Raw genomic sequence first — 26,575 nt, forward strand, 5'->3', positions numbered from 1 at the left:
GGAGTTTTGTACACCCAGAGGGTGGTGGGGGTCTCGAACTCACTGCCTGAAAGGGTGGTAGAGGCAGAAACCCTCACCACATTTAAAAATGCTGGAGTTCTTTGAGGATGTAATGAGCAGGGTGGATAAGGGGGAACCAGTGGATGTGGTGTATTTGGATTTCCAGAAGGCGTTCGATAAGGTGCCACATAAAAGGTGTACCGCTTGAACCCAGCCAGAATGTCATAGTTGAGCGTGATCCTGACTGTTTCTCAGGGAAACTCTTTGACCTGGTTGCAGATTGTAGGCATGTATCTGTGATTGTGCTGATTGATGGCTCCTTCACCCTTTCAATAAGCAATTGATCCACCACAATAGTCATACTACACAGCATACCGTGTAATATTTATCATATTTCAATGAAATGATTCTCAATTGAGAAGAATTATTTGATGGTACATTGCCAGTACTAGCCTACAATCCACACATCAGCATGTTGGTGTTTAAAATGGATGTCTGCAATTAACATTCATTTTCCAATTGCCTAATTGTGATATTCCAGAGTACATGGCGAGGAATTTCACGATGTGAATTGCATCTCATTGAAGCTCAGTCCACAACAATGCTTAGGGGATTATCTCAACAACAACAGCAATTTGCATTTATATAGCGCCTTTAACGTAGTGAAATGTCCCAAGGCGTTTGACAGGAGTGTTACGAAATAAAAATTTGACACCGAGCCACATAAGTAGAAATTAGCGCCGGTGACCAAAAGCTGGGTCAAAGAGGTAGGTTTTAAGGAGCATCTTGAAGGAGGAAAGAGAGGTAGAGAGGTTTAGGCAAGGAGTTGGAGAACTTGGGGCCCAAGCAACAGAAGGCACGGCCACCGAAGGTTGAGCGACTATAATCAGGGATGCTTTGGATCTTGCCCATTCATGGAAAGTAGACTGTTTCCCACACTAACTCATTATTTTTCATCTATCTAGCTGTTATGTCTTGAATAAAGAGTCAGACTAGACACTGCAAGCTCAAAGTAAGGTGTGAACGTAGTCCTTTATTACAGATCTCAGAGTGCCTCTCCAGCCTGTGAGGCCTCCTTATATACAGGTGCTCCCAAGGAATTGTGGGATCCCTTGGGACTCCAGGAGATAAGCCCTCTGGTGGTTAGACATGGTAATTACAGGTTTACATACATAACACTAGCAGTCCTGTTTTTTTTATTTATTTATTCGTTCACGGGATGTGGGTGTCGCAGGCAAGGCCAGCATTTATTGGCCATCCCTAATTGCCCTTGAGAACAACCACTGTTCTTTTTATAGCTGGTTGGTACAACTCAGTGGCTCGCTAGGCCATTAACGAGGGCGATTAAGAGTCAACCACATTGCTGTGGGTTAGGAGTTACATATAGGCCAGACCGGGTGAGGATGGCAGATTTCCTTCCCTAGCTGAGGCATAGAATATAAGAGCAAGGAGGTTATGTTTGAACTGTATACAACACTAGTTAGGCCACAGTTAGAGTACTGATGAGGAGAAACTTCTTCACTCAGAGAGTTGTTAACCTGTGGAATTCCCTGCTGCAGAGAGTTGTTGATGCCAGTTCATTGGATATATTCAAGAGGGAATTAGATATGGCCCTTACGGCTAAAGGGATCAAGGGATATGGAGAGAAAGCAGGAAAGGGATACTGAGGGAATGATCAGCCATGATCTTATTGAATGGTGGTGCAGGCTTGAGGGGCTGAATGGCCTACTCCTGCACCTATTTTCTATGTTTCTATGTTTTATGCATGCAGTTCGGGTCACCACATTACAGGAAAGATGTGATTGCACAGGTGAGGGTACAGAGGAGATTTACGAGGATGTTGCCAGGACTGGAGAATTTTAGCCACGAGGAAAGATTGGTTAGGCTAGGATTGTTTTCTTTGGAACAGAGGAGGCCGAGGGGAGATTTAATTGAGGTGTATAAAATTATGAGGGACCTGGATAGAATGGATAGGAAGGACCTATTTCCCTTGGCAGAGGGGTCAATATCCAGGGGGCATAGTAATTGGTATGAGGTTTAGAGGAGATTTAAGGGGAAACCTTTACACCCAAGGGTAGTGGGGGTCTGGAACTCACTGCCTGAAAGGGTGGTAGAGACAGAAACCCTCATCACATTTAAAAAATACTTGGATATGCACCTGAAGTGCCATAACCTACAGGCTACGGACCAAGAGCTGGAAAGTGGGATTAGCCTGGATAGCTCTTTGTCAGGCGGTGTGGACACGATGGGCCGAAATGATCTCCTTCCGTGCTGTAAACTTCTATGATTCTAAAGGACATTAGTGAACCGGATAGGTTTTTGTACCAATCCGGTAGTTTAAAATTTCTTTTTATTCATGGAGTTTTTTCTGTGTCTATCCAGTCTTGCTATCTTACAGCAAAGGAGAATGGGGGCACATCATGCTTCCAAGCCGTCATCAGTACCTCTTGGGACTGCCCAGGCATGAAGCTATAGTCATGATTGGTACTTCCCTGCTTACTGTGGCTCAGGTCAGGAACTAAGTGAAACGGAGCTTCAAGCCACATCATTTCTTACTGAAATAAAAAAAAAGGAGGAAGTGCTGGCAGGTCGGGTGGCATAGTTAACGTTTCAGGTCGATGATCTTTCATCAGAACTCCACATTGCTTCTTACTCCATGTCTACCTCTGCTGCCATAGCTGGTTACGGTTTTCAATTATATCAGATGTAGCGTGATCCCTCTGGTGGCTTGTGCTTGTTTTACCATGAGGCTTTGTGAAACCACAGTCCACAGTGATTAATGTGGAGCTGTGTTCAATGCTTTTTGACATCTCAGAAGATTAGCTTTGCCCATCGGGCCCACTGCTTATTATTCAGTGTGATGTTGTCTCGTTTTATTTCTCAGTAAATAACATGTCGCTTTTATTGCCCAGCATTCGGCAACAGTAACATTTGGTTGTGCATCTTTAAACAGGCCAAATTTAAAAATGAATAATTAAATTGATGGATGTACTTAAGCTTACACATCTGAATTGTTTTAATTGCTCAAGGCCAAACACTTTGTGCTGACACTAAGAGTTGCTTTCTGCTTTTACTTTGCTGTAAGGCACTGAATATGCCGCTGGAGGTTTTTTTTTAAGCAATCCTTTGGGCTGAGTATAACATTTAAAGCTTTTGTTTTTGAGGATTGGATTGTGTTGAGTGTTATCACACTGTTCTTTCACCTCCAAGACGTCAATCTGAAACCAGCCCAGGCTGATGTGACGAGGTAATAGTTGTCAGTTAGTGACTCACTGGGCAGCACTCTCTCGGTGGGAGGGGCTAGGAGTGAGCAGGTGCTGCTGATTACGGCAGGAGTTGGAGTGAGTTTGTAAAAAGTTGGTGGTGGGTTTGTGGGTTGTTTTTTTTTCAAACTTTAGGGCCTTTTTGGCCCATAAACATCACCCAGATGGCTGCTGAGGGGCCTAGAGTGCTGGGCCCCTCAGAGGACAATGCTCCCAGTGTGAATTTAATCAGGGGAGAGAATGTCTTGAGAAGGGAGTATAAAAGTCCCAAAGATTTGGGCCGGGACCCCGGGAGGTTTGGAAAAGAAAACACGGTGGTGGTTCACTGCCAGGATAAGGAGATGCGAGCTTGGGATATTATCCAGGCGGGTACACGAGGACTGCGGTGAGGGAAGTTGCTTTGCTTGCCGACCAAAGCCGAATGTTGGGTTCGAGGTGACGGTCAGTGGGCGAGAGGGTGTGGAAAGACTTTTACTGAGCCTGAAGGTTGGTGAGAAGTATTTAGATGTATCTCTGCTGTATTCTGAAGAGATGGTAGTTTCATTCTTAAATCTGCTGGTTTATGTTGAGGACGATGTGCTGGTAAAAAAGTTGGAGTCGTGGGACATTAAACTTTGCTCAGTAATAAAGAGAAGATACTATCCAGAAACGCGGGTAGCCGATGGAACCCGTTATGTAAAAATACAGTTCCCAGACGGGGTGAAGTCATTGCCCTACAGCATGAAATTCGAGACAATGGAAGGAGTGCAGTACTTCCGGGTTCTGCATGATAACCAGGTGAAGGTTTGCTATTACTGTCTTGGACATGACCATTTAGTAAGAAGCTGTCCAGACATGTACTGTTATAACTGTGGCAAGTCTGGACACATCGCTCGGAACTGCAATACAGAGAGCTGTGCGGTTTGTCGCAAAGGCCCCACTCGCTATGAGTGTGAGGCAGAAGGAAGGTCTTTGAGTGACGAGGAGATGGGAGAAGGAGCAGGAGGTGTGAGTGGAGTGGCCGGAGGAGCGGAGCAGGCGGAGGACACAGCCGCCGAACGGAATGAGGAAAGAGGCAGAAAATTGCGGAGCAGAGAACAGGATGAGGATGGTGGAAAACACACCAAGTACGATGGAAAAGAACAATGTCAGCGGGGGGGCATCACGGGTCAGGGACAGAGTCGAGCCATAATATGGGTCGCCTTCAGGTATCTGTTTGGGGGAGCAGGGGCAGGTGCGGGGTAAGTGTAAGGGAGACCGGGAATTGTACATCTTGGGGAGCAGGAGGGGGCAAGACCAGGAGAGGGTGCAAGAGGCAGGAGCCTTAAAGGGACAGCTGGATGGGAGCGGGGAGATAAAGACGCCAAAAGGGAGCAAAATGTTCCAGAGAGAGAAGAAATGGGGAGCAAGGGTCAGCGGTGGAGGTGAGGCCGAAGGGAGTGGCACTGTTGGAGGAGGAGATTCAGTATCTGACGGCAGGAGATTCTGTATCTGACGGGGGACAGGGATGGGAGATTACAGAAGAGCTCGAGAGTGAGGGGTCAGAGGAGGATGGAGACATGGAATTGGGGGTTGTGGGGGGCGGGGGGGGTGCGGGCATCAGTGCGGTTCCCAGTTCCGGGCAGGTGTCACGATATGCAGATGACACGACCTTAACGTTGAGAGATGGGGAGCCAGTGAAGAAAGCTATGGTAGTATTGTCGAGCTTCAGGAGCCAGAGTAAATTATAGTATGTCCCAATGCCTGGGTGTGGGAAGGAGTTGGTTGGAGGAAAGCCCTTTTAAGGTGGTGGAGGTTTTAGAAGTTCTGGGGTTGCATATGGGGCAACTTTCAACAATTTGCTGATGAGGAAGATTGGGATGCCTTTGTGGAAAGGCTAGAACACTATTTCATTGCGAACGACCTGGCTGGGAGACACACTGACCTTGCTGGCTGATAAGCGCCGAGCCATCCTGCTCAGCAGTTGTGGGCCCACCATTCATATCCTTGTCAGGGAATTGCTAGCACCAGAGAAGACGACAACGAAAACGTTCACGGAGCTCGTAACGTTGATACAGGAACAGCTCAAGCCTAAAGAGAGCATCCTCACAGCCAGACACCGGTTCTACACACACCGGCGGCCCGAAGGGCAAGAAATCGCAAAATATGCTGCAGACCTGAGAAGATTGGCTGCACCGTGTGATTTTTGGCGACCATCTCACCGAAGCACTGAGGGACATCTTTGTTGTTGGAATTGGCCACGAGGGCCTCCTCCACAGGCTGCTCTCTGTGGACACCACGGTCACCCTGCAGAAGGCAATGAAGGTGAGCCAAGCGTTCATGGCCTCGGCCTGCGATTCCAGAAGGATGATGACTCTAACCCGGCAAGCACAGTGAACTGAATGGCGCCTTTCAGAGGCAAGACTGCGACCCCGAGCCCCGTAACCCTGAGTCCGCCGCGGGGGGCCAAGCGGCCAGCCCCATGCTGGTGTTGTGGAGTAAATCACAGAGCCCTCCAGTGCTGATACAGAGACTATACTTGCAAAGGCTGTAACCCTAAAGGCCATCTACAGCGAATGTGTAAAATAAATTTTACTCATCAAGTCGCTGAAGAGTTGGCCGATCACCCGGGCTCCAGCGCTGATGAAGATGAAGAGAGAGCCCAGGAAGCAGCTCAGCCCCAGGAAGAGGTGTATGGAGTGTTTACCTGCTCCACCCAGAGTTCCCCGTTGAAAATAGAAGTCGAAATCAACAGTGTTCCGGTCTCGACACAGGGGCGAGCCAATCGCTGATGAATCAGGCGGCCTTCGAGAAACTCTGGGACAACCCTATCGAACAACCCAAAGTGCTACCAATCCAGGTGAAGCTGCTCACTTACACAACAAAATTGGGAATCGAAGATTATGAAAATTAAAAAGATTTTGAGAAGATGGGAAAGAAGGTAATTAAAAGTGCAAGGAAGAGAGACAGTGGTGGCAGCTCTCCTGCTCTCTAAACTATGGTACTTATTGACGGTGGAGAATATTTCCAAGTGGGCGGAAAAGTCTATCCAAGAAGCTTGTGTAAAGTTTTTATGGGAAGGGAAACCAGCCTTGGTTGCTTTTGAAGAAAAAATCCTTTAGAATTAAGTGGATGAAGAGATTGCTTCAGAAGTCAAATACAAGTTTTTGGAAGAGTTGTTTCCAGCATTTCTTTTCATTAAATGGGATAGGAGGACAGGGAATATTTTAGATGGAATACAACAATATGTTTTTGAAATCGATTAAGCCTCTCCTTAGATTTTATAAGGGGGTTATAGACACTTGAGCCCAATTTTTTTTTTTTAACGTGTGCAGTTTATGCCCAAAGGTGCTGAGGAATTTTTAGAACAGCCCTTATTTTTGAAGAGGTGGATCAACATTGAAGGAGAGGTATTATTTAATCAAGCTTTTATAAAAGCTGATATATATGTGAAAGATGTATTCTGAGGTAATTCCAGGTTGGTTGCCGGAAGCGGTAGTGAGGGAGGAGGATCAGGCGGTCGAGGAAAAAGCAATTACGATCGTGTAGGAGAAGATTGTGAGGGCAATGCCACAGGATTGGATGGAAGAAATAAATAAATATGCAAATCTCCAAAGGAGGTATAATGTGTCCCGCTTTTCCAACGCTTTCTGCTGGAGAAAGGGGAGGAGTTGGTCTAATTTGACAACTCGAGATTTCTATGGGGTATTTAGAGAATGGCGATTTAAGACACCTGCTGGTCAGGAGTTTTGGCAGAATATATACCCACAACTTGACCAACAGAATTTGGAAGGGAGTGTGGCGAATTTTAAATGTCCAGAGTGGATTGAACTGGATTTCAAATTGGCTCATAACCGGATTTTTACCGTGATAGTCTTATATAAGATTGGGCGAGGAGAGGTGGCAACTTGCCCAGTGTGTGGGACGCGGGATGCGACTCTGTCCCATTTGCTGGTGTTATCTCCGCAGTTAAAGGATTTTAAGTGCTATGTTTGACAGTTGTGTGAGGTTTTTTTGCTGGGTGAGGACCAAAGAGCAAGAATGGGAATCCCGTGGGACTCAATTTTGAGATGGAGATTGCAGGAGAGTCTGCCCGAGTCTAGCGGAGCGGCAATTAATGTCATGTTCAGTTTGGCTCGATTTATGATTGTGCAAAGAAGGAATGCTCTGTTTTTTAAGGGGAGGAGAATAAACCTAAAAGAGTATTTTAAATATAAACCACAAGATCATTTATAAGGCTCTGTGGATGTTTTATTCAGAAAATAATTTAAAGATAGTATTTTATAATCAATTTGTAAATTACAATAGATAAAAGTTCACGGGGTTGGGGGTATTATATTAGCATGGATAGAGGATTGGCTAACTAACACAAAACAGAGAGTTGGGATAAATGGTGCATTCTCTGGTTGGCAACCAGTAACTAGTGGGGTGCCGCAGGGATCAGTGCTGGGACCCCAGCTATTTACAATCTGTATTAACGACTTGGAAGAAGGGACTGAGTGTAACGTAGCCAAGTTTGCTGACGATACAAAGATGGGAAAAGCAATGTGTGGGGAGGACACAAAAATTTTCATTTGGACATAAACAGGCTAAATGAGAGGGCAACAATTTGGCAGATGGAGTATAATGTTGGAAAGTGTGAGGGCATGCACTTTGGCAGAAAAAAAATCAAAGAGTAAGTTATTATTTAAATGGAGAAAGATTGCAAAGTGCCGCAGTACAGTGGGACCTAGGGGTACTTATGCATGAAACACAAAAGGATAGTATGCAGCGACAGCAAGTGATCAGGAAGGCCAATGAAATCTTGGCGTTTATTGCAAAGGCGATGGAGTATAAAAGCAGGGAAGTTTTGCTACAGCTATACAGGGTGCAGTTTTGGTTTCCATATTTATGAAAGGAAGTACTTGCTTTGGAGGCAGTTCAGAGAAGGTTCACTAGGTTGATTCCAGAGATGAGGGGGTTGACTTATGAGGAAAGGTTGAGTAGGTTGGGCCTCTACTCATTGGAATTCAGAAGAATGAGAGGTGATCTTATCGAACTGTGTAAGATTATGAGGGGGCTGGACAAGGTGGATGCAGAGAGGATGTTTCCACTGATGGGGGAGACTAGAACTAGTTAGGCATGATCTTAGAATAAGGGGCCGTCCATTTAAAACTGAGATGAGGAGAAATTTCTTCTCTCGGAGGGTTGTAAACCTGTGGAATTCGCTGCCTTAGAGAGCTATGGAAGATGGGACAGTGAATAAATTTAAGACAGAAATAGACAGTTTCTTAAACGATAAGGGGTTATGGGGAACGGGCAGGGAAGTGGAACTGAGTCCATGATCAGATCAGCCATGATCTTATTGAATGGCGGAGCAGGCTCAAGGGGCTGTATGGCCTCCTATTTCTTATGTTCTTATGAAATGTTACAGGAGACAAATTAAACTTCAGGTTTTAATGTTAATGTGTTGGAGGAATGGCTGTGCAGAGGGGCGGTATGGATTTGTATGATACAATGGAATGATCATGATCATGATAATGTTCAATAAATATTAATTAAAAAAAAAATTGAGTAGCTCCCTTGTCTCTGAGGCAGAACGTTGTGGGTTCAAGTCCCACTCCAGAGAGTTGAGCACAAAAATCGAGGCTGAAACTGCCAATTGCAGTGCTGAGGGAGTGCTGCACTGTCAGAGGTGCCGTCTTTAGGATGAGATGTTAAACCGAGGCCCCGTCTGCTCTCTCAGGTGGATGTTAAAAGATTCCATGGCACTATTTCGAAGAAGAGCAGGGGAGTTATCCCCGGTGTCCTGGGGCCAAAATCTATCCCTCAATCAACATAACAAAAACAGATGATCTGGTCATTATCACATTGCTGTTTGTGGGAGCTTGCTGTGCGCAAATTGGCTGCCGCGTTTCCCACATTACAACAGTGACTACACTCCAAAAGTACTTCATTGGCTGTAAAGAGCTTTGAGACGCCCGGTGGTCATGAAAGGCGTTATATAAATGCAAGTCTTTCTTTATTTCCTTCTTTCTTTCTTAAAACCTACCTCTTTGACCAAAACTCTGCCGTAATATCTCCTTATATGGCTCGGTGTCAAATGTTGTTTTATAATGCTTCTGTGACATGCCTTGGGACCTTTTGCTACGTTAAAGGCACGATATAAATACAAGTTGTTGTTATTTAGAGGAGCAATGGCCATAGTGGTATCGAGGGACAAGAAAGATTGCGATGTCGAGAGATGTTTCAAGCTAGAAGTGAGGCAAGATTCACCGAACAGCAGACAAGCTTATTTTCTTGTGTCCTTCCCAGGACTTTGAGATTAGTGATGGATGCTATGTCTCTTGTAAGTTTATGCAGAAGTGGCTACTGCCATATTGAATATCCCCAACTTGCGTTATACTGAAGTAAATAGCTGAAGACATGTTTTTTTTTCATATCTATCACCACAAATAAGGCAAAATATGCAATTTGAAAGATATGAACAAAACGCCATCGTCCAATAGGCTGACTCGCAGCTTTGCTGAATTGGAATGACATATGGCCTTTCTGTTCATCTTCACTAATAAACAAGGGTAGTCATCATTGAAAGTAAGTAAAGTGTAGGAGCTGCAGAATTGTCTTCATCCTGTCCCATTCAATCAATGTTTTCATGACGGAAAATAGCACGGTTCAAGTTTTCCTGTATTTTTTGCGTGACATTATTTCTATGTGCATTATTGGTCTAATCATTCTGTTTTTCTCCCCTTTCTCTCTCTCTCTCTCTCTCTCTCTCTCTTTCTCCTCTTTCATCATTTTTGTCTCTCTGGGAAAACTCCTGCATGACCATCCCATCATGTAGTTTGATGTCTTCATATCCCTCAGGTGGTCTAAGCACAAAGTCTGTTCCCGTAACACATCTCCACTAAACTGTCGGAGCATGGCTGTCTCCTCGCGCCTAGCATTGTGGGAAGAAAAGGAAAGTTGCTCTTCCTGGGTCACAGGTTGACTTCCTGCATGCGGCCGAGAAGGCGGAGTTGCATTGGCTTTTCGACGTGTGACTGAGCTGCTGCTACCATGGCAACGGGTGTCGCTGCAGAATGGGACCGGGGTAAGACACATGGGTTCGGCAAATTCAGAGCCATTTTCAGAAAAGTCCCACTGTTCGTCAATACCTCAGAGCCTGTGCGTGCAACTGTGAATCTGAGACCCTCAGGCACGACACTGTGGCTGAACGTGAATTTGATATCAACGTTTAGGTTGTTCCAGTATCAAAATTGTCCAGGCAGCCACTTTTGGAAGAATAGTTTGGTAGTACCATCACCAAAAATGGGATATTTAGTTGTCATTTTACTCCCCAAGTTGTGAAGATCTCTGTCTCAGGACAGCTAGGAGCTTCTCTCCCAGTGCTTGATATTTTGTAGCATTATGACAGCCATTAAATCAATGGAGATATCAGCATGTCATTAAACCGTTTCCTATTTCCTCTTTCATAAGATAGGCTTCTTTTGGAAGAGGCTGCTTTCTCAGCAGATTCACTTCACACCTTTTTGCTCAATGTTCTCTCGGACTATTAAGATTGCGACTTCCTTGTCACCACCCCAAGCTATTTGAGGTTGCCCTTGCTGTCTACCCAATCTAATATTCAGTTTGATTTTGTATATTGCCCGACTTGTCAAAAGATCATCAGCTCCATGTTGGCTGCCTTGATGATTGGGTTCCATCTGTTTGACATGTTATCTGTTCTCGTCAATGTTCCCTTCTCTCGCTCTGAATGTGCCACTCCTCCAGGCTTCACAGATGCTCGGCAACAGGCAGCACAGAGCAAGTCCATTAGCTTTTCACGCTTCCTGACACGTTAATTGGCTGCTGCCCGCAAACGTGTTGCACCCAAGTACAGGTTGATCCTCCCGTATCCAGAACTCCCTTATCCGGAACCACCTCTCATCCGGCACCATTCCCGGCCACCGGGTGGCGCAGGCGCAGAACTCTGCCATGAACAAATTGAAGTCCTTCCTCGCTGCCGACTCCCGCAATCGCTGACCTGACCCCGCGATCCACCGCCCCCGCGCCCCCCACGATCTCTCTACCGCACTCCCAGCCCCAAGCCAGACAGCCCCGATATCCCCTTGCTCAGCACCTGTACCATCCAATTTAACGTGACCACCCCTCGTCCGGAAAAATCCCTTATCCAGAACAGGCCAGGTCCCGAGGGTTCTGGGTAAAGGAGGTTCAACCTGTAGTGTGAAATTCTCCTGCTAGTTTGACTCCTCACATCGATGTTTCCTGCAGGAAGTTACTGAGCAGGATGCTGCTTAATAAACAACGACCACAGCTGGTGTTTGCATTTGGGATCATCAATTGTCCCGTTAGAATGAGTAGTAATTCTTCCATAGGTCAGTTTGGGTATTCTGAATAATCAGATCAGCCCTGTCTTATTTGCCCCATCATAGCAAAGCAGCTTCAGATAGGGCCCATGTAGCATGAAATACTCCCCGATGAACACGACTGATCAAGAGTGATGCCTAGTATTCCACTAGCACTGCAGTAAAAACTGGGAGACCTCTGATGGGTCTAGGTCATCCACGATGAGGTATGCAGTTGTGAGCCTAGTGGATGAACTGGTAATGTGTAGTGCGATTGTTGAAACTTTGTTAATAAACTAACTAGTTCTTAATACAATGAATTCTTGCTCATTATTGCTCATTTGACCTCTGAAGGCCAAAGGACGCCAATTCCAGTTTCATGCTCACATTCATTTATTTCATTGAGTTGCAGTGCTCAGCTTAGACAGTTCCTCGAATCGAGGATGACTTGCTTCCATGTCAAAAAGTTCACAGGTGTTTCAATGAAGGGCCTAAAATGCCAGGACCTGAACTTCATGTTGAAGGGTGGAAGATACCTGTGCGTGGATTTTTTTTAACGTGTGCTGGCCGTTGCACACCAGCCACCACACGGGCTTGACAGACTTAGGTCTTGGTCCAGTGGCAAGGATTAACCAAGACAACTGGAGACCAGCTCTGCTGCACGGACCTAGTGCGCGCACACATATCACCGAGTGCACTGTGCATTGTATCACAGCTTCATACTCTTCCCTGCCATTGTACCTTGGCATCAGCATTGTATTGGGAAAGGCCGGTAGCATGACAGGAGTTGATAGTGGAGCATACGGCCCGCCGTTTAATTTCAGCAGTGCTGACTGACCATTGTTGACCCTCCCAAAGACCAGTATGGCAGTGGAGATGGGAGCTGTGCTGCAGTTCATAGTTGTCCATTCCAGGGCTCAAGTGGAGTTACGACACTTCATTTTCCCGACTATGTGAAATCGGTGAACCCAAGTCTTGGCTTCTCAATGGCAAGCTGATGGAAGAATGTCCAGTGCTGGCTTTTGGCTGTCTTATCTCCACTGACTGTTGGAATGTGTTTGTTTCATGGGTTCTTTGCTTAAGAATTCATAGCAACACATTGCTATTAAGAACCAGTTGGTTTATTATCAAAGGTTTAACAATCACACTACACAGTACCAGTTTATCCATTAGGCTCACAACTGCATACCTCATCGTGGATGACCTAGACTCAACTGACTGGGGTTTTATTGAGTCTTGTCAACATCAAGTGACTTGCTAAGCCACTCCCAGCTCTACAACTATTTTAAATTATTAACTTCAAGCCAGGTGCCCCCTTTTGGTAAGGGCATTAGAACCCACAAATTAACAATTTAAACAAAATGTTAAATCAAATTAAAATTTGGTGCACTCCAGTCCCTCCGGCGCCCACCTCTTGTGGAAGGCCGCGAGCGTACCGGTGGACACCGCGTGCTCCATCTCCAGGGACACCCTGGTGCAAACGTAGCTGCGGAGGAGAGGCAGGCCGTCGGGCTGAATGACCCCCGTCGACCGCCCGCTGCCTGGGCCGGTTAATGGCCCCCTTGGCCATGCCCAGGAGCAGTCCTACGAGGAGGCCTTCCGACCTGCCCGCTCCCCTCCGCACAGGGTGCCCAAAGATCAGGAGTGTGGGACTGAAGTGCAACCAGAAATCAAGGAGCAGCCCCTTCAAGTATTGAAAGAGGGGCAACAGCTCTACAATCCTGTGAGCATCCTCACAGGCGCATACATATAAACGGTGAGAAATTCTGGTTTGATATTGCAGAATGCAGTCCCTTTCCCAGTCGTGCATTGTGATGCAGATTACATTTGCAAAGCCCATTGTGTCTAATCTCGCCAATGTATTCCCGTTACACTGCGCAACCAAGATATGAATGCAAGATTGGATCTGTGTCATCCTGTGTTAAAGTTGGATTGCCTGGACCCGCTTTCTGTGGTGTTTGGTCTATATCGGAGTTGCATGCATCATGCAGATCATTTTGAAGCAAACATTATGTAAGTAACTGGATTTGGCAGCTTCTTTACTGATAGCTTAGTTGCTTTAAACCTGCTCAGACAGTCAACAACCAATACCGAATACGGGTTGAGTTTGTTTAAAATTCGGTAGAAGTTTAGAAAATAGGAAACATAGAAAATAGGTGCAGGAGTAGGCCATTTGGCCCTTCGAGCCTGCACCACCATTCAATAAGATCATGGCTGATCATTCAACTTCAGTACCCCATTCCTGCTTTCTCTCCATACCCCTTGATCCCTTTAGCCGTGAGGGCCACATCTAACTCCCTTTTGAATATATCTAATGAACTGGCCTCAACAACATTCTGCGGTAGAGAATTCCACAGGTTCACAACTCTCTGAGTGAAGAAGTTTCTCCTCATCTCAGCCCTAAATGGCTGACCCCTTATCCTTAGACTGTGACCCCTGGTTCTGGACTTCCCCAAAGAGGAGTGAGAATGCGGACATTCAAAAAAAAAATTTTAGATTAATAGTAAGTTGCTGTTTAATTGACATTCCTATTACCTGGGACTTCCCCCATCCCCCGCAGGCGAACATTGTTGGGCAATTAATGCAAATGGGTGGCCCACAGGTTTCTCTTTCGACAGCATAGAAAATTCTGTGCCAGAAAATGGGATGGAGGGAGGAAGCAAGGATTGAGCAGTGATAATGGTGATGGTGATTTCCTTGCAATAGTCTTGCCCCAAAAATTGAAAAAGCACGGGATGTAAATGAGAAAAGTCCGCCTAATGTCATCGGAACTATTTGTAATGAAGGAACCTTCACCCACCTCCCTCTGAACTGATGCATCTTGTGCGTTTTCTGGGTTTTTTCCGGATTTCCGCTCCAGTATTTGTTGCTTTTCGTTTCATTTCTTCCTGTCTGTCATATTGACGGTACCAGTGGTGAGAATGTGGAACTCACTGCCACAGGGAGTGGTTGAAGCGAATAGTATTTAAGGGGAGGCTAGACAAGCATACGAGGGAGAAGGGAATAGAGGGTTACACTGATGGATTTAGATGAGGAAAGACGGGAGGAGGCTCGAGTGGAGCATAAACGCCGGCATGGACTGGTTGGGCCGAATGGCCTGTTTCCCTGACGTATTTCCTATGCAAGATGCAACCTAAGATAGGTTTTATCTTCGGCAACTCTGTGGCAGATGCAACAGGATGACATAGTTACCACCATTTTTGATGCACATGAGTTTGTCTCTGTTCAGTGTTGCAATTTCTGGCTCGCAATGCAGAGGTAACTGATTAGTGTAGTCCTTTCAAAGTAGAAGGTGAACATTTCTTGTAGGGTGAGGGTTAAATCAATATGCTGACAGGGTTAGATGAAATAGGGTGGGGGGGGAGGCTCGGGTGGAGCGTAAAGAGCGGCATGGACTTGTTGGGGCCGAATGGCCTGTTTCTGTGCTGGAAATACGATGTGACACTGCGCTCCTTCTTAAACTTCGTGCCAAACACAGGGTCCGAAGTTAATGGCCTCACTGCCGACTGCCGCCGACATTCCTCTGCGGGTTGTGCCCAGTGACAGTTTGCACTCGGGCTGGAGCGGGGCAGGAAGGGAGGACCCCCCGGGAACCGCCCGCTGGTGTCAGCGGACGGCCGAGTGGCGCAAGTGACCTCTCGCCCGCCGATGCCAGATTGGCGCGGGCGGGAGTCGGCGCCAGCAGGGGGAAGGACCGCTGCGAGAAGGCTGGTCTAACCCTCGAGGTAAGTTTTTTTTTAAAGCTGGAAAAAGAAGGTTAGTGAACTTTTTAATCAATGTTTTTTTCACAGCGAGTCACCTTAATGGGTTCCCCTGAAGGTCTTCCGGGTAATTTTTTTTTTTTTCCCAATCATTTTTATTTGAGCATCTGCGACCCTCCATCCTCGGAGGCACTTCGGTGGCAAGAGCCTTTGCCGCCGGGATTGGGAGCTCAGGCCCACTCCCACCCAGTTTAACGCCATACGTCACTCGTTTGCCGCCGGCCCAACTTTTCAATTATTTTTCATCAATTTCCTGCCCAAAGTGCTGCCCGGCCTCTCGGCGGCCTTTTGGGTGGGACTTGACCGTCACCAAGTTCGGCCCTAAAAACCTTCATGACTCTTCAGGTTTATTCTAATATGCATCCCGTTGAATGTCTGCGATTGATCCTGCAACCCTTCCTGCCTCCTGGTGACACCGTCACAAATCCGTATGTACTGAAGGAATACTAAGAACATAAGAAATAGAGCAGGGGTAGGCCATACGGCCCCTTGAGCCTGCTTCGCCATTCAATAAGATCATGGCTGATCTGATCATGGACTCAGGTCCACTTCCCTGCCTGCTCCCCATAACCCCTTTTCCCCTCATCAGTTAAGAAACTGTCCATCTCAATTTATTTAATGTCCCAGCTTCCAGCTTTGAGGCAGCGAATTCCACAGATTTACAACCCTCAGAGAAGAAATTCCTCCTCATCTCAGTTTTAAATGGGCGGCCCCTTATTCTAAGATCATGCCCTCTAGTTCTAGATTCCCGCATGAAGGGAAACATCCTCTCTGCATCTAGCCTGTCAAGCCCCCTCAGAATCTTATACGTTTCAATAAGATCATCTCTCATTCTTCTGAATTCCAATGTGTATAGGCTCAACCTACTCAACCTTTCCTCATAAGTCAACCCCCTCATTCCCGGAATCAACCTAGTGAACCTTCTCTGAACTGCCTCCAAAGCAAGTATATTCTTTCTTAAATATGGAAACCAAAACTGCACACAGTATTCCAGGTGTGGCCTCACCGATACCCTGTATAACTGTAGCAAGACTTCCCTGCTTTTATACTCCATCTCCTCGGCCTTCCTGATCATTTGCTGTGCCTGCATATTAACCTATTGTGTTTCATGCACCAGTACCCCCAGGTCCCGCTGTACTGCGGCACTTTGCAATTTTTCACATTTTTGTATTGTGATATTAAAGTCAGGTTTCGCTTTGTGGATGAAGTTTTATAAAAAGAACTCGGGCACAGCCGGACTACAAACTAAAGCGGGGAGCTTCTGGTTAAGCTCCCCACCCAGTTAGGTACGTGGCTACATTTCTGTGGTTGGGGCTAAAGCACATTGTTGAGTAAAGTAGAAGGAGCTGTGCACCTATACCTGACCTGGGATACTTAATGTTGATACTGAGAACGATTCCAGGGATGAGGGACTTCAGTTACGCGGATAGACTGGAGAAGCTGGGGTTTGTTCTCCTTAGAGCAGAGAAGGTTGAGAGGAGATTTGATCGAGGTGTTCAAGATCATGAGGGGTCTGGACAGAGTAGATAGAGAGAGAGACTGTTCCCATAGGCGGAAGGGTCGAGAACCAGAGGACACAGATTTAAGGTGATTGGCAAAAGAACCAAAGGCGATATAAGAAGAAACCTTTTTATGCAGCGAGTGGTTAGGATCTGGAATGCACTGGCTGAAAGGGTGGTGGAGGCAGACTCAGTCACAGCTTTCAAAAGGGAGTTGGATCAGCACCTGAGAATTTTTTTTGTAGGGCGAGCTGAGATGCTCTTAGAGAACTGGCAGGGGCTCGACAGGCCGAATGGCCGCCTTCCGTGCTGTAACCATTTCTATGAGTGCTAGTAACACACCACCAATAGTTTTATTATGTTTAGAATCAATTTTTTTTTCATGGAAGAAATTGTCTTTGAGATCCCAAATTATTGGCAATCTCTGTTGCAGCTGTTGTAGGTTGGAGAACTGTAACAAAAAGCCCAAGGTACAAGTCTGACTGTCTGAGTGGTAAATGGAATGAAAATGTCTGCAAGGCTCCATCTCTTCTTTGCTAACACCAGAATGTGAGGCCAAAGCTTTGTCGATGTTAATTAGATTCTTCATAGCGCTGTATTTTGTGCATGCATGATTTAAGATATGAAAATGAGTATTTTCAAAAAAGTAACTCTATACAGAGGGATGCTGTTTATCCAAACTGGTCAGTTAAGCAAGATCCTGGTCACCCTGCATGACTTGTGTTTTCAGGCACTTTAATAAGGCCCTGCTTTCAGCACAGAGTCTCACTAGTGGTGAGTGTGGTTTGGAAAATGAGGCTATGATATCTAGCCTCAACTCAACTATGGTGCTAACCATTCGTGAGGCTTTGCGATGTGATGAGAATCTGGCATAGACTACACTCCGAAGTTCTCCACAGTGGTTTCATTTTGGAAGCCACGCAGTGTTGTTGCTAGGATTTCAGTGCAGTGTACACGGCAGGTGTGTGCTATGTGGGTTATGTCTGCAGAGAGTCAGTTGAGCTGTGCGATACTGGCGTTTACAGATCCGCCACTGGTGGGAAATTCAGACACTATATTAACCTGAATAGAGCGGAACACACAGAAATCATATTGGCCTGTGAGATATCCTTCCGATTGATACACTGCCTATGCCCGGTGATACTGTCCACACCTGCGATCGGGCACTTGAACTTTTCAAATCCCCACAGAAGGGTTTTCTATTTGAACATACAGCATCCCACTGCATAGGTCAAGCTGCATCTGTGTTGAAGGCTATTTATCTGACTCCGAAGCAGACCTCTCCTGTCTATGAACATTAGTAATTTCAGGTCATGTTGTCCCATCTCTCATTCCACTGCTCCATAGTTCTGTGTATCCTGCACATTTGTGCTGTCAACTGTCAATCCACCTTTGTTGTCAGGGAGCTATAACTTTGATAAACCGTGGTATCCATACACTGAAATGGTGTAACTCTGCTTCACAATCGGCCCACAGAGGGGGGCAAGATGGAAAGACTGGGAGAGACTGGGGACAGAGGAGTGGGGAGGCGGGGGTGGGAGATGGAGAGGGGAGGGGAGTCGGAGAGCAGGAAGAGAGAGAGTATGTGTGTGTCTATTTGGGGAGAGGGAGGGCTGACCGCCAATTTCTATCATCAACAAGGTCAAGGCCTCAAGGTACAGGAAACCACAGAGGTTGGAAAGATGAGATGGAAGAGTGAGGTAAATCAAGACATGATGATTAGATGACGGGCTTTAAAAGTTTGAAGACCACGGGAGGAACATAAGAACATAAGAACATAAGAACATAAGAATTAGGAACAGGAGTAGGCCATCTAGCCCCTCGAGCCTGCTCCGCCATTCAACAAGATCATGGCTGATCTGGCCGTGGACTCAGCTCCACTTACCCGCCCGCTCCCCATAACCCTTAATTCCCTTATTGGTTAAAAATCTATCTGTCTGTGATTTAAATATATTCAATGAGCTAGCCTCAACTGCTTCCTTGGGCAGAGAATTCCACAGATTCACAACCCTCTGGGAGAAGAAATTCCTTCTCAACTCAGTTTTAAATTGGCTCCCCCGTATTTTGAGGCTGTGCCCCCTAGTTCTAGTCTCCCCGACCAGTGGAAACAACCTCTCTGCCTCTATCTTGACTATCCCTTTCATTATTTTAAATGTTTCGATAAGATCACCCCTCATCCTTCTGAAATCCAACGAGTAAAGACTCAGTATACTCAAATTATCATCATAAGGTAACCCCCTCATCTCCGGAATCAGCCTAGTGAATCGTCTCTGTACCCCCTCCAAAGCCAGTATATCCTTCCTTAAGTAAGGTGACCAAAACTGCACGCAGTACTCCAAGTGTGGCCTTACCAATACCCGAAACAGTTGCAGCAGGACCTCCCTGCTTTTGTACTCCATCCCTCTCGTAATGAAGGCCAACATTCCATTCGCCTTCCTGATTACCTGCTGCACCTGCAAACTAACTTTTTGGGATTCATGCACAAGGACCTCCAGGTCCCTCTGCACCGCAGCATGTTGTAATTTCTCCCTATTCAAATAATATTCCCTTTTACTGTTTTTTTTTCCAAGGTGGATGACCTCACATTTTCCGACATTGTATTCCATCTGCCAAACCTTAGCCCATTCGCTTAACCTATCTAAATCTCTTTGCAGCTTCTCTGCACAACCCGCTTTCCCACTAATCTTTGTGTCATCTGCAAATTTTGTTACACTACACTCTGTCCCCTCTTCCAGGTCATCTAGGTATATTGTAAACAGTTGTGGTCCCAGCACCGATCCCTGTGGCACACCACTAACCACCGATTTCCAACCCGAAAAGGACCCATTTATCCCGACTCTCTGCTTTCTGTTAGCCAGCCAATTCTCGATCCATGCTAATACATTTCCTCTGACTCCGCTTACCTTTATCTTCTGCAGTAACCTTTTGTGTGGCACCTTATCGAATGCCTTTTGAAAATCTAAATACACCACATCCATCGGTACACCTCTATCCACCATGCTCGTTATATCCTCAAAGAATTCCAGTAAATTAGTTAAACGTGATTTCCCCTTCATGAATCCATGTTGCGTCTGCTTGATTGCACTATTCCTATCTAGATGTCCCGCTATTTCTTCCTTGATGATAGCTTCAAGCATTTTCCCCACTACAGATGTTAAACTAACTGGCCTATAGTTACCTGCCTTTTATCTGCCCCACTTTTTAAACAGAGGCGTTACATTAGCTGCTTTCCAATCTGCTGGTACCTCCCCAGAGTCTAGAGAATTTTGGTAGATTATAACGAATGCATCTGCTATAAATTCCGCCATCTCTTTTAATACCCTGGGATGCATTTCATCAGGACCAGGAGACTTGTCTACCTTGAGTCCCATTAGCCTGTCCAGCACTACCCCCCTAGTGATAGTGATTATCTCAAGATCCTCCCTTCCCACATTCCCGTGACCAGCAATTTTTGGCATGGCTTTTGTGACTTCCACTGTGAAGACCGAAGCAAAATAATTGTTTAAGGTCTCAGCCATTTCCACATTTTCCATTATTAAATCCCCCTTTTCATCTTCTAAGGGACCAACATTTACTTTAGTCACTCTTTTCCATTTTATATATCGGTAAAAGCTTTTACTATTTGTTTTTATGTTTTGCGCAATCATAATGATTTGTGCCGTCAATTCATTTACTTTATTTCGAATGCTGCTTGCATTTAGGTAGAGTGTTTTAATACTAGTTTTTAAACCATGATTTTTAGTTTTGACCCCTCCTGCAGACCATTTTATATTCATACATATTGTCCCTTCCTATCACCTTGTGCTTTACACTTACCCCAGTGCTACTCTGCTCTGTTGCCTCCTGCCTTTTGCATTATTTCTTGGGTTCCTGTTCATTTGAGCTCTCACCCACTCTAACTAGCTCAGAGCCCTCTCCTGGGTTCCAAATACTCCTCGCATTGAGGCACCGAGCTTTCAGGCTTGCCTTTTTATTACACTTTGACCCTTTAGAATTTTGCTGTACAGTAGCCCTTTTTGTTTTTTGCCTTGGGTTTCTCTGCCCTCCACTTTTACTCATCTCCTTTCTGTCTTTTGCTTCTGTCTCCATTTTGTTTCCCTCTGTCTCCCTGCTTTGGTTCCCATCCCCTGCCATGGTTAGTTTAACTCCTCCCCAACAGCACGAGCAAACACTCCCCCTAGGGCATTGGTTCTGGTCCTGCCCAGGTGCAGACCGTCCGGTTTGTCCGGTCCGGTCCCATCCCCCCCAGAACTGGTTCCAATGCCCCAGGAATTTGAATCCCTCGCTGCTGCACCACTGCTCAAGCCACGTATTCATCTGGGCTATCCTGCGATTCCTACTCTGACTAGCACGTGGCACTGGTAGCAATCCCGAGATTACTACTTTTGAGGTCCTACTTTTTAATTTAGCTCCTAGCAACTAAAAAAAAAAGGAAGACTGAGGGCAGGAAAGAGGTCCACGGGAGAAATGGAGTGAGAGGCGGAGACCGTGTGATCAGTCTTCGTTTTAGCACAGTCAGGATGAAGGGAGGAGGATGAGCGTGTAGGATTGTGGAGTTTGGAGTGATTGTTGGTAAGTGGCAGCTGGTGACAATGGCGGTGGTTGGCACTGTTCATCCTTGAGTCCTGGCCTGGAGCAGCCTGAGCTGTTGCCCTACCCACATGGGCAGTCACTGAACATTGTTGCTTGCACGGACCTGTGCTGGGGCCACCTTGGAAGATCAGAGATGTCAAAGCACCCTAGGTGACTTGTGACCACCCGCCCATGTGCTTGGTACGTGCATGGTTGGTTCAGTGTTGCTATTGGCCCTCTGAATGTGCCCAGTAATCACAAAACCACACAGTACAACAGCACAGAAGGAGGCCATACGGCCCACCGATATAATAATAACTGGAGTAGTAAAATCTAATCTGACCAACAAATGGAGCCTTGAGCATCGCCCGAGGTACTGGCGATTGCCCTGAAAATGTAAAATCTAATGTTTATATACACAACCCATACACAATACAACTTTCTATTTCCTACCCAATGCTCTGTTGGATGAAAAACACCTAACTGGACCTAAGATGCTTATTATAAGCTGCATTGGGAATGGACACTCACACTATTACTAAGTGTTGGTGAGAGGTGTGCTTCGTAGGTAATTTCCTGAATGAGCATGTTGTTTCCTGGCTCGGTCAGAGATGGAGAGATGAACTTTCGTCTGGCTTGTGTCTGAAGTCTCAAAGGGCTATGGTGAACTATAACCTAAAATATATTAAACAAAAACAATCTTAGCCACATCAAAGTGTGGTGTTATAAGTTGCCTGAACTCCCCTGGGGGTTAGCGAGGGGCTAAATAAACCATTCTCATCGCTGGCTGATGCTTTCCCCTGCCGGAAGGGTGCGTGTGTGGACAGGTTCAGGCTTGGCGGTGAAGCACCCTGCGGTTGAATAGCCACCTGGCGCACACTGTCTAGGTTGGGCGATGTACCAGAGGGTGACCCTCAACTTGTGGACCCTTACCCCAGCACACGCCCGCTCCTTCAAGAGAGAAGGGCTGTACGGAATAACAGTGATTTTGGAAAGCATTTGTGATTGTAAACCATTTCACATGTCACAGGCCCCACTCCCTTGTTGTTACTCTACTGGAAACTGAACTATGCATGTTATCCACATCAGTAATTTGATATAATATATCTATCTAAAGTTTAAAGTGTACTTAAAATCCCTCCCATTCTTCTCAGGCATTGATTATGTCCTTCCTTTCCGCAAACCCTTCCTCCTTTGATGGCATTGACCCCTTGGTGGGGTCAGGTCCAGCTCACCTGAATGAACATTGTTCATGTGTGACATTACCCGCTGAGCTTTGGAAGGATGCCCAGAGAGCTCAGGATTGGGTCTGGCTGTGATGCTCCTGTGGTTGACTAGCCTTCCGGCCAGATGTTCCCGCGTGACTAATGGCCATTGGGGACCTGCCAGTTGGAAGAGTGATGGAGTTGATGCCTTGAGGAAGGGGGAAATATTACATAAGAACTTAAGAACATAAGAAATAGGAACAGGAGTAGGCCATTCGGCCCCTTGAGCCTGCTCCACTTTTCAATAAGATCATGGCTGATCATTGACCTCAACTCCATTTTCCCGCCCGATCCCCTTATACCTTGATTCCCCTAGAGAGCAAAAATCTATCTAGCTCAGCCTTGAATATATTCAGAGACTCAGCCTCCACAGCCCTCTGGGGCAGAGAATTCCAAAGGTTCACAACCCTCTGAGTGAAGAAATTCCTCCTCGTGTCTGTCTTAAATGGCCGACCCCTTATCCTGAGACTGTGCCCCCTAGTTCTAGACACTCCAGCCCGGGGAAAACAACCTCTCAGCATCTACCCTGCCAATCCCCTTCAGAATCTTAAATATTGAGAGACAAGGCATTGAGTACCTTGCTGGGTTGATTTTGTTTATAATTCGAACCCCGTTGCTTGACATGAAAAAGTTGCAGGGGATCAAACAATGCTGTTCTAAAATAGCTCTTGGTCCGTTTGTATAAAAATAGATCAAACAGAAAGAGCAGCCTACTCCCCCTGTGTCACCGACCTCCCCCGTAGCTCCCGCAGGATTCATTAAGCAGCTTGTCCGGCAAATGGAGAAAGAAGCGAAAGAGACCCAGGAGCAGGAAAAGGAGCGAAGAGTCGAACATCAGGTGAGCGTCCGAGAGGCCAGCACGGTGAGAAGTGGGCAGGAGGGACGGAAGGCCGTGTGGGAGAGTGCAATCGAAGGGATGATGAGCTTAACAACAACAACAACAACTTGTATTGATATAGCGCCTTTGACGTAGTGAACTGTCCCAAGGCGCTTCACAGGAGCGTTATAAGACAAAACAATTGACACCGAGCCACATAAGGACAAATTAGGGCAGGTGATCAAAAGCTTGGGGGGGGGGGGGGGGGGGAAATTCTGGGGGGCGGGGGTTGCAAACGGCTTTTCGCCCGGGAGCATCACCGCTACCGTCTCCCGGGAAATTCCGCAGGAATTTAGTAGTGGCATTAACTGGTAGCGCCCCGGGCCTCTGTCACGACATCATCACCATATGCCGCGACTGGTTTTCGCCACGGGGCGGAAATTAAAGAGGAAATGTAACGGTAAAAAAAAAAAATGGCTGGCTTATCGATCGCGGCCTTCTTGATTGTAGATCGCGGGGTCCGTGCCACCATCTTGCAACCCAGCACTTCGTTCCCCCCCCGGCATTCCAGCAATGGCCCTGTTTCCCGCCCGCAGAGTCTGCAGCTTGGCCCGCCCCTTTAATAGAAGGGGAGGGCCCTGTTTGCCCGCCAGTGCTACGCGTCCCTCTGCACACCGCTGGAAAATTCGCGTCCTGGCCCCACCCCCACCCTCGACAGGAAGTAGAGCAGGAGATTTTACGCGGCAGTTCCACTCGATAAGCCCAAAATCACTCGCGAGGCAGGACTTCCGCTGGGGTGGCATTGGATACGACAGAGGAGGCTGAGGAGAGATTTAATTGAGGCGTATAAAATGATGAGGGGCCTAGATAGAGTGGATAGGAAGGACCTATTTCCCTTAGCACAGGGGTCAATAACCAGGGGGCATAGATTAATTGGTAGAAGGATTAGAGGGGAGAAGAGGAAAACATTTTTCACCCAGAGGGTAGTGGGGGTCTGGAACTCACTGCCTGAAGGGCTGGTAGAGGCAGAAATCTTCATCACATTTAAAAGGTACTTGGTGTGTACTTAAAGAGCCGTAACCTATAGGGCTACGGACCGAGTGCTGAAAGGTGGGATTAGGCTGGGTAACTCTTTTTTGACTGGCACGGATATGATGGGCTGAATGGCCTCCAGTGTCGTAATTTTCTATGATTGTATGAACCCCCCCCGCCACTGCGAGATATCTGCGCTCCTCTAATTCTGCCCTTTTGAGCATCCCTGATTATAATGTTGAACCATCGGTGGCCCTGCCTTCTGTTGCCTGGGCCCTGGGTTCGGGAACTCCCTGCCTAAACCTCTCTGCCTCTCTTTCCTCTTTTGTGATGCTCCTTAAAACATACCTCTTTGACCAAGTGTTCTAATTTGACCTTATGTGGCTCAGTGTCAAATTTTGCCTGCTAACACTCCAGGGAAGCGACGTGGAATGTTTTACTACATTAAAGGTGCTATATAAATGCAAGTTGTTGTTGTGTTTCTATAGTTTTAATGACAGGATATGATTGATTCATATCTAGCAACTGATTCTGATCCCATCCCACACCTAACCCCACCTAAACATCTTGGAGGCATTTGGCGACCAGCTGGGTTAAAGGTGCAGTACAATAACTATTTCAAATTGCAATAAAATGGGACAAAAATGTGTTTTTGAATGAAGTTTTTTGAACAACCTTTGATTAAATTGTTCAGTGTGTTCTGATTTTTCCCGTCTTGATAATCTTGTACGCCATAGATTAAGATGCTTCACCGCCCACCACTTTCACCACGATTAACCATAACCCTTCACTTATCTCCCATTACAGCAACGACCTAAATTGGATGATAGCTTGGTTCAACATTTTTTACATGTAACTCAGAATGAAGGCCAGCCAGTAGACGAAGCAATGGACCGCGGAGCTCAGCTATTGGTAAACGGGCACCACGACGATGGACCCGAGGGCCCATCAGCACCACCACCAGAGACAAAGGGCGAATGCAAACGCGCCAAAGTGCTTCGCAAAACAAAAGGCACCCAAGAGACAGCTCCGTCAGCAGGGAACCAGACTCTGGGAAACATGGACAGTCCTCTGCAAAATGTTGGTGCGTTCCAAACCAGTCAAGGCCCAGTTGCTATGGAAACCAAGCTCGGTGCTCAGCAACAGCCAGGCAGAGATGGAGAATTTTCAAAGGAGGATTGGAAATCTCAATTGGACGTGGGGGAGGTTACACGAGGCGGGCAGGAGGCGGGTAGTCGAATACCCGAGGGCCCAGCAGGGGAGCGTACAGCAGGGCACCCACACGGAAATCACGAAGCAAATCAAGAGATTGAGGAAAATCGAGGGGAACAAGTGGATGTAGAGAAGGTAATTACTGTCCACGGGACGACCCACCACCCAATTCAGGATGTTGCATTTCTCTAATAGCAGTAATCAGAAGGTAGATCCTTACTCCCAGATTGCACTGCATGCTTCTCAGACCTGGTTGATGGAAAGGCAAGTGATCTGATTTCAGTTTTTCCCAAGAGGAAACTCAACATTCTGACCAATGTCCTCTTTTAGATTTGTACATATCGGTTTCTCAGTGAAGTAAGCCATGCACTTTGCGCCAGCTTTCACGGTCAAAGGATTGTTGTGCTGAATTACATACTGTTAAATTACTTATAGTACCCGGTGCAAATTTGTAAAGCTGGAAAACTTTCTATTTTTCTTTCTCTCGTCTTCTATGCCAATATAAGGGGGATTTAAAAAAAAAATTAAATTAGGCCCAATACCGTCAACATTTGAAGGAACCGTCTCCACTGGACATGGTCTGTATCAGTGGAATAAATGTAAATCAGTTGTACCTGTGTATGGTTGTACTAGGTAGCATAGTGGTTATGTTGCTGGGCTAGTAATCCATAGACCTGGCCTGGGTGATGTGGGTTCAAATGGCAGCTGGGGAATTTAAATTTGGTTAATTAAATAAATCTGGAATTTAAAGAAAAAAGCTCGTGTCATTAATGATGACCATAAAACTACCAGATTGTTGTAAAAACCCATCTGAATCACTAATGTACTTTAGGGAAGGAAATCTGCCGCCCTTACCCGGTCTGGCCTAT

The 26,575-nt window shown here is 46.3% G+C and overlaps 1 protein-coding gene across 7 annotated transcripts in view; it reads left to right on the plus strand.

Annotated features, from left to right (window-relative positions):
- The window catches only part of LOC139269044 (unconventional myosin-XVIIIb-like), a 452,517-nt gene that overhangs the window by 37,067 nt on the left and 388,875 nt on the right, over positions 1–26,575 (plus strand). For 2 of the 7 annotated variants that reach the window (XM_070888021.1, XM_070888023.1), the window contains exons 2-4: positions 10,045–10,159; positions 23,335–23,483; positions 25,302–25,841. In XM_070888021.1, coding sequence (XP_070744122.1) covers positions 10,123–10,159; positions 23,335–23,483; positions 25,302–25,841 — 726 coding nt within the window. In that variant the 5' untranslated portion in view covers positions 10,045–10,122. Of the gene's footprint in view, positions 1–10,044; positions 10,160–17,259; positions 17,279–23,334; positions 23,484–25,301; positions 25,842–26,575 lie in introns of those variants that run through there. The other 5 variants (XM_070888024.1, XM_070888022.1, XM_070888027.1 and 2 more) reach the window with 5 other exon arrangements.

The sequence above is a fragment of the Pristiophorus japonicus genome, chromosome 8 (genome assembly GCF_044704955.1).
Source record: "Pristiophorus japonicus isolate sPriJap1 chromosome 8, sPriJap1.hap1, whole genome shotgun sequence".
Classification (NCBI taxonomy): domain Eukaryota; kingdom Metazoa; phylum Chordata; class Chondrichthyes; family Pristiophoridae; genus Pristiophorus; species Pristiophorus japonicus.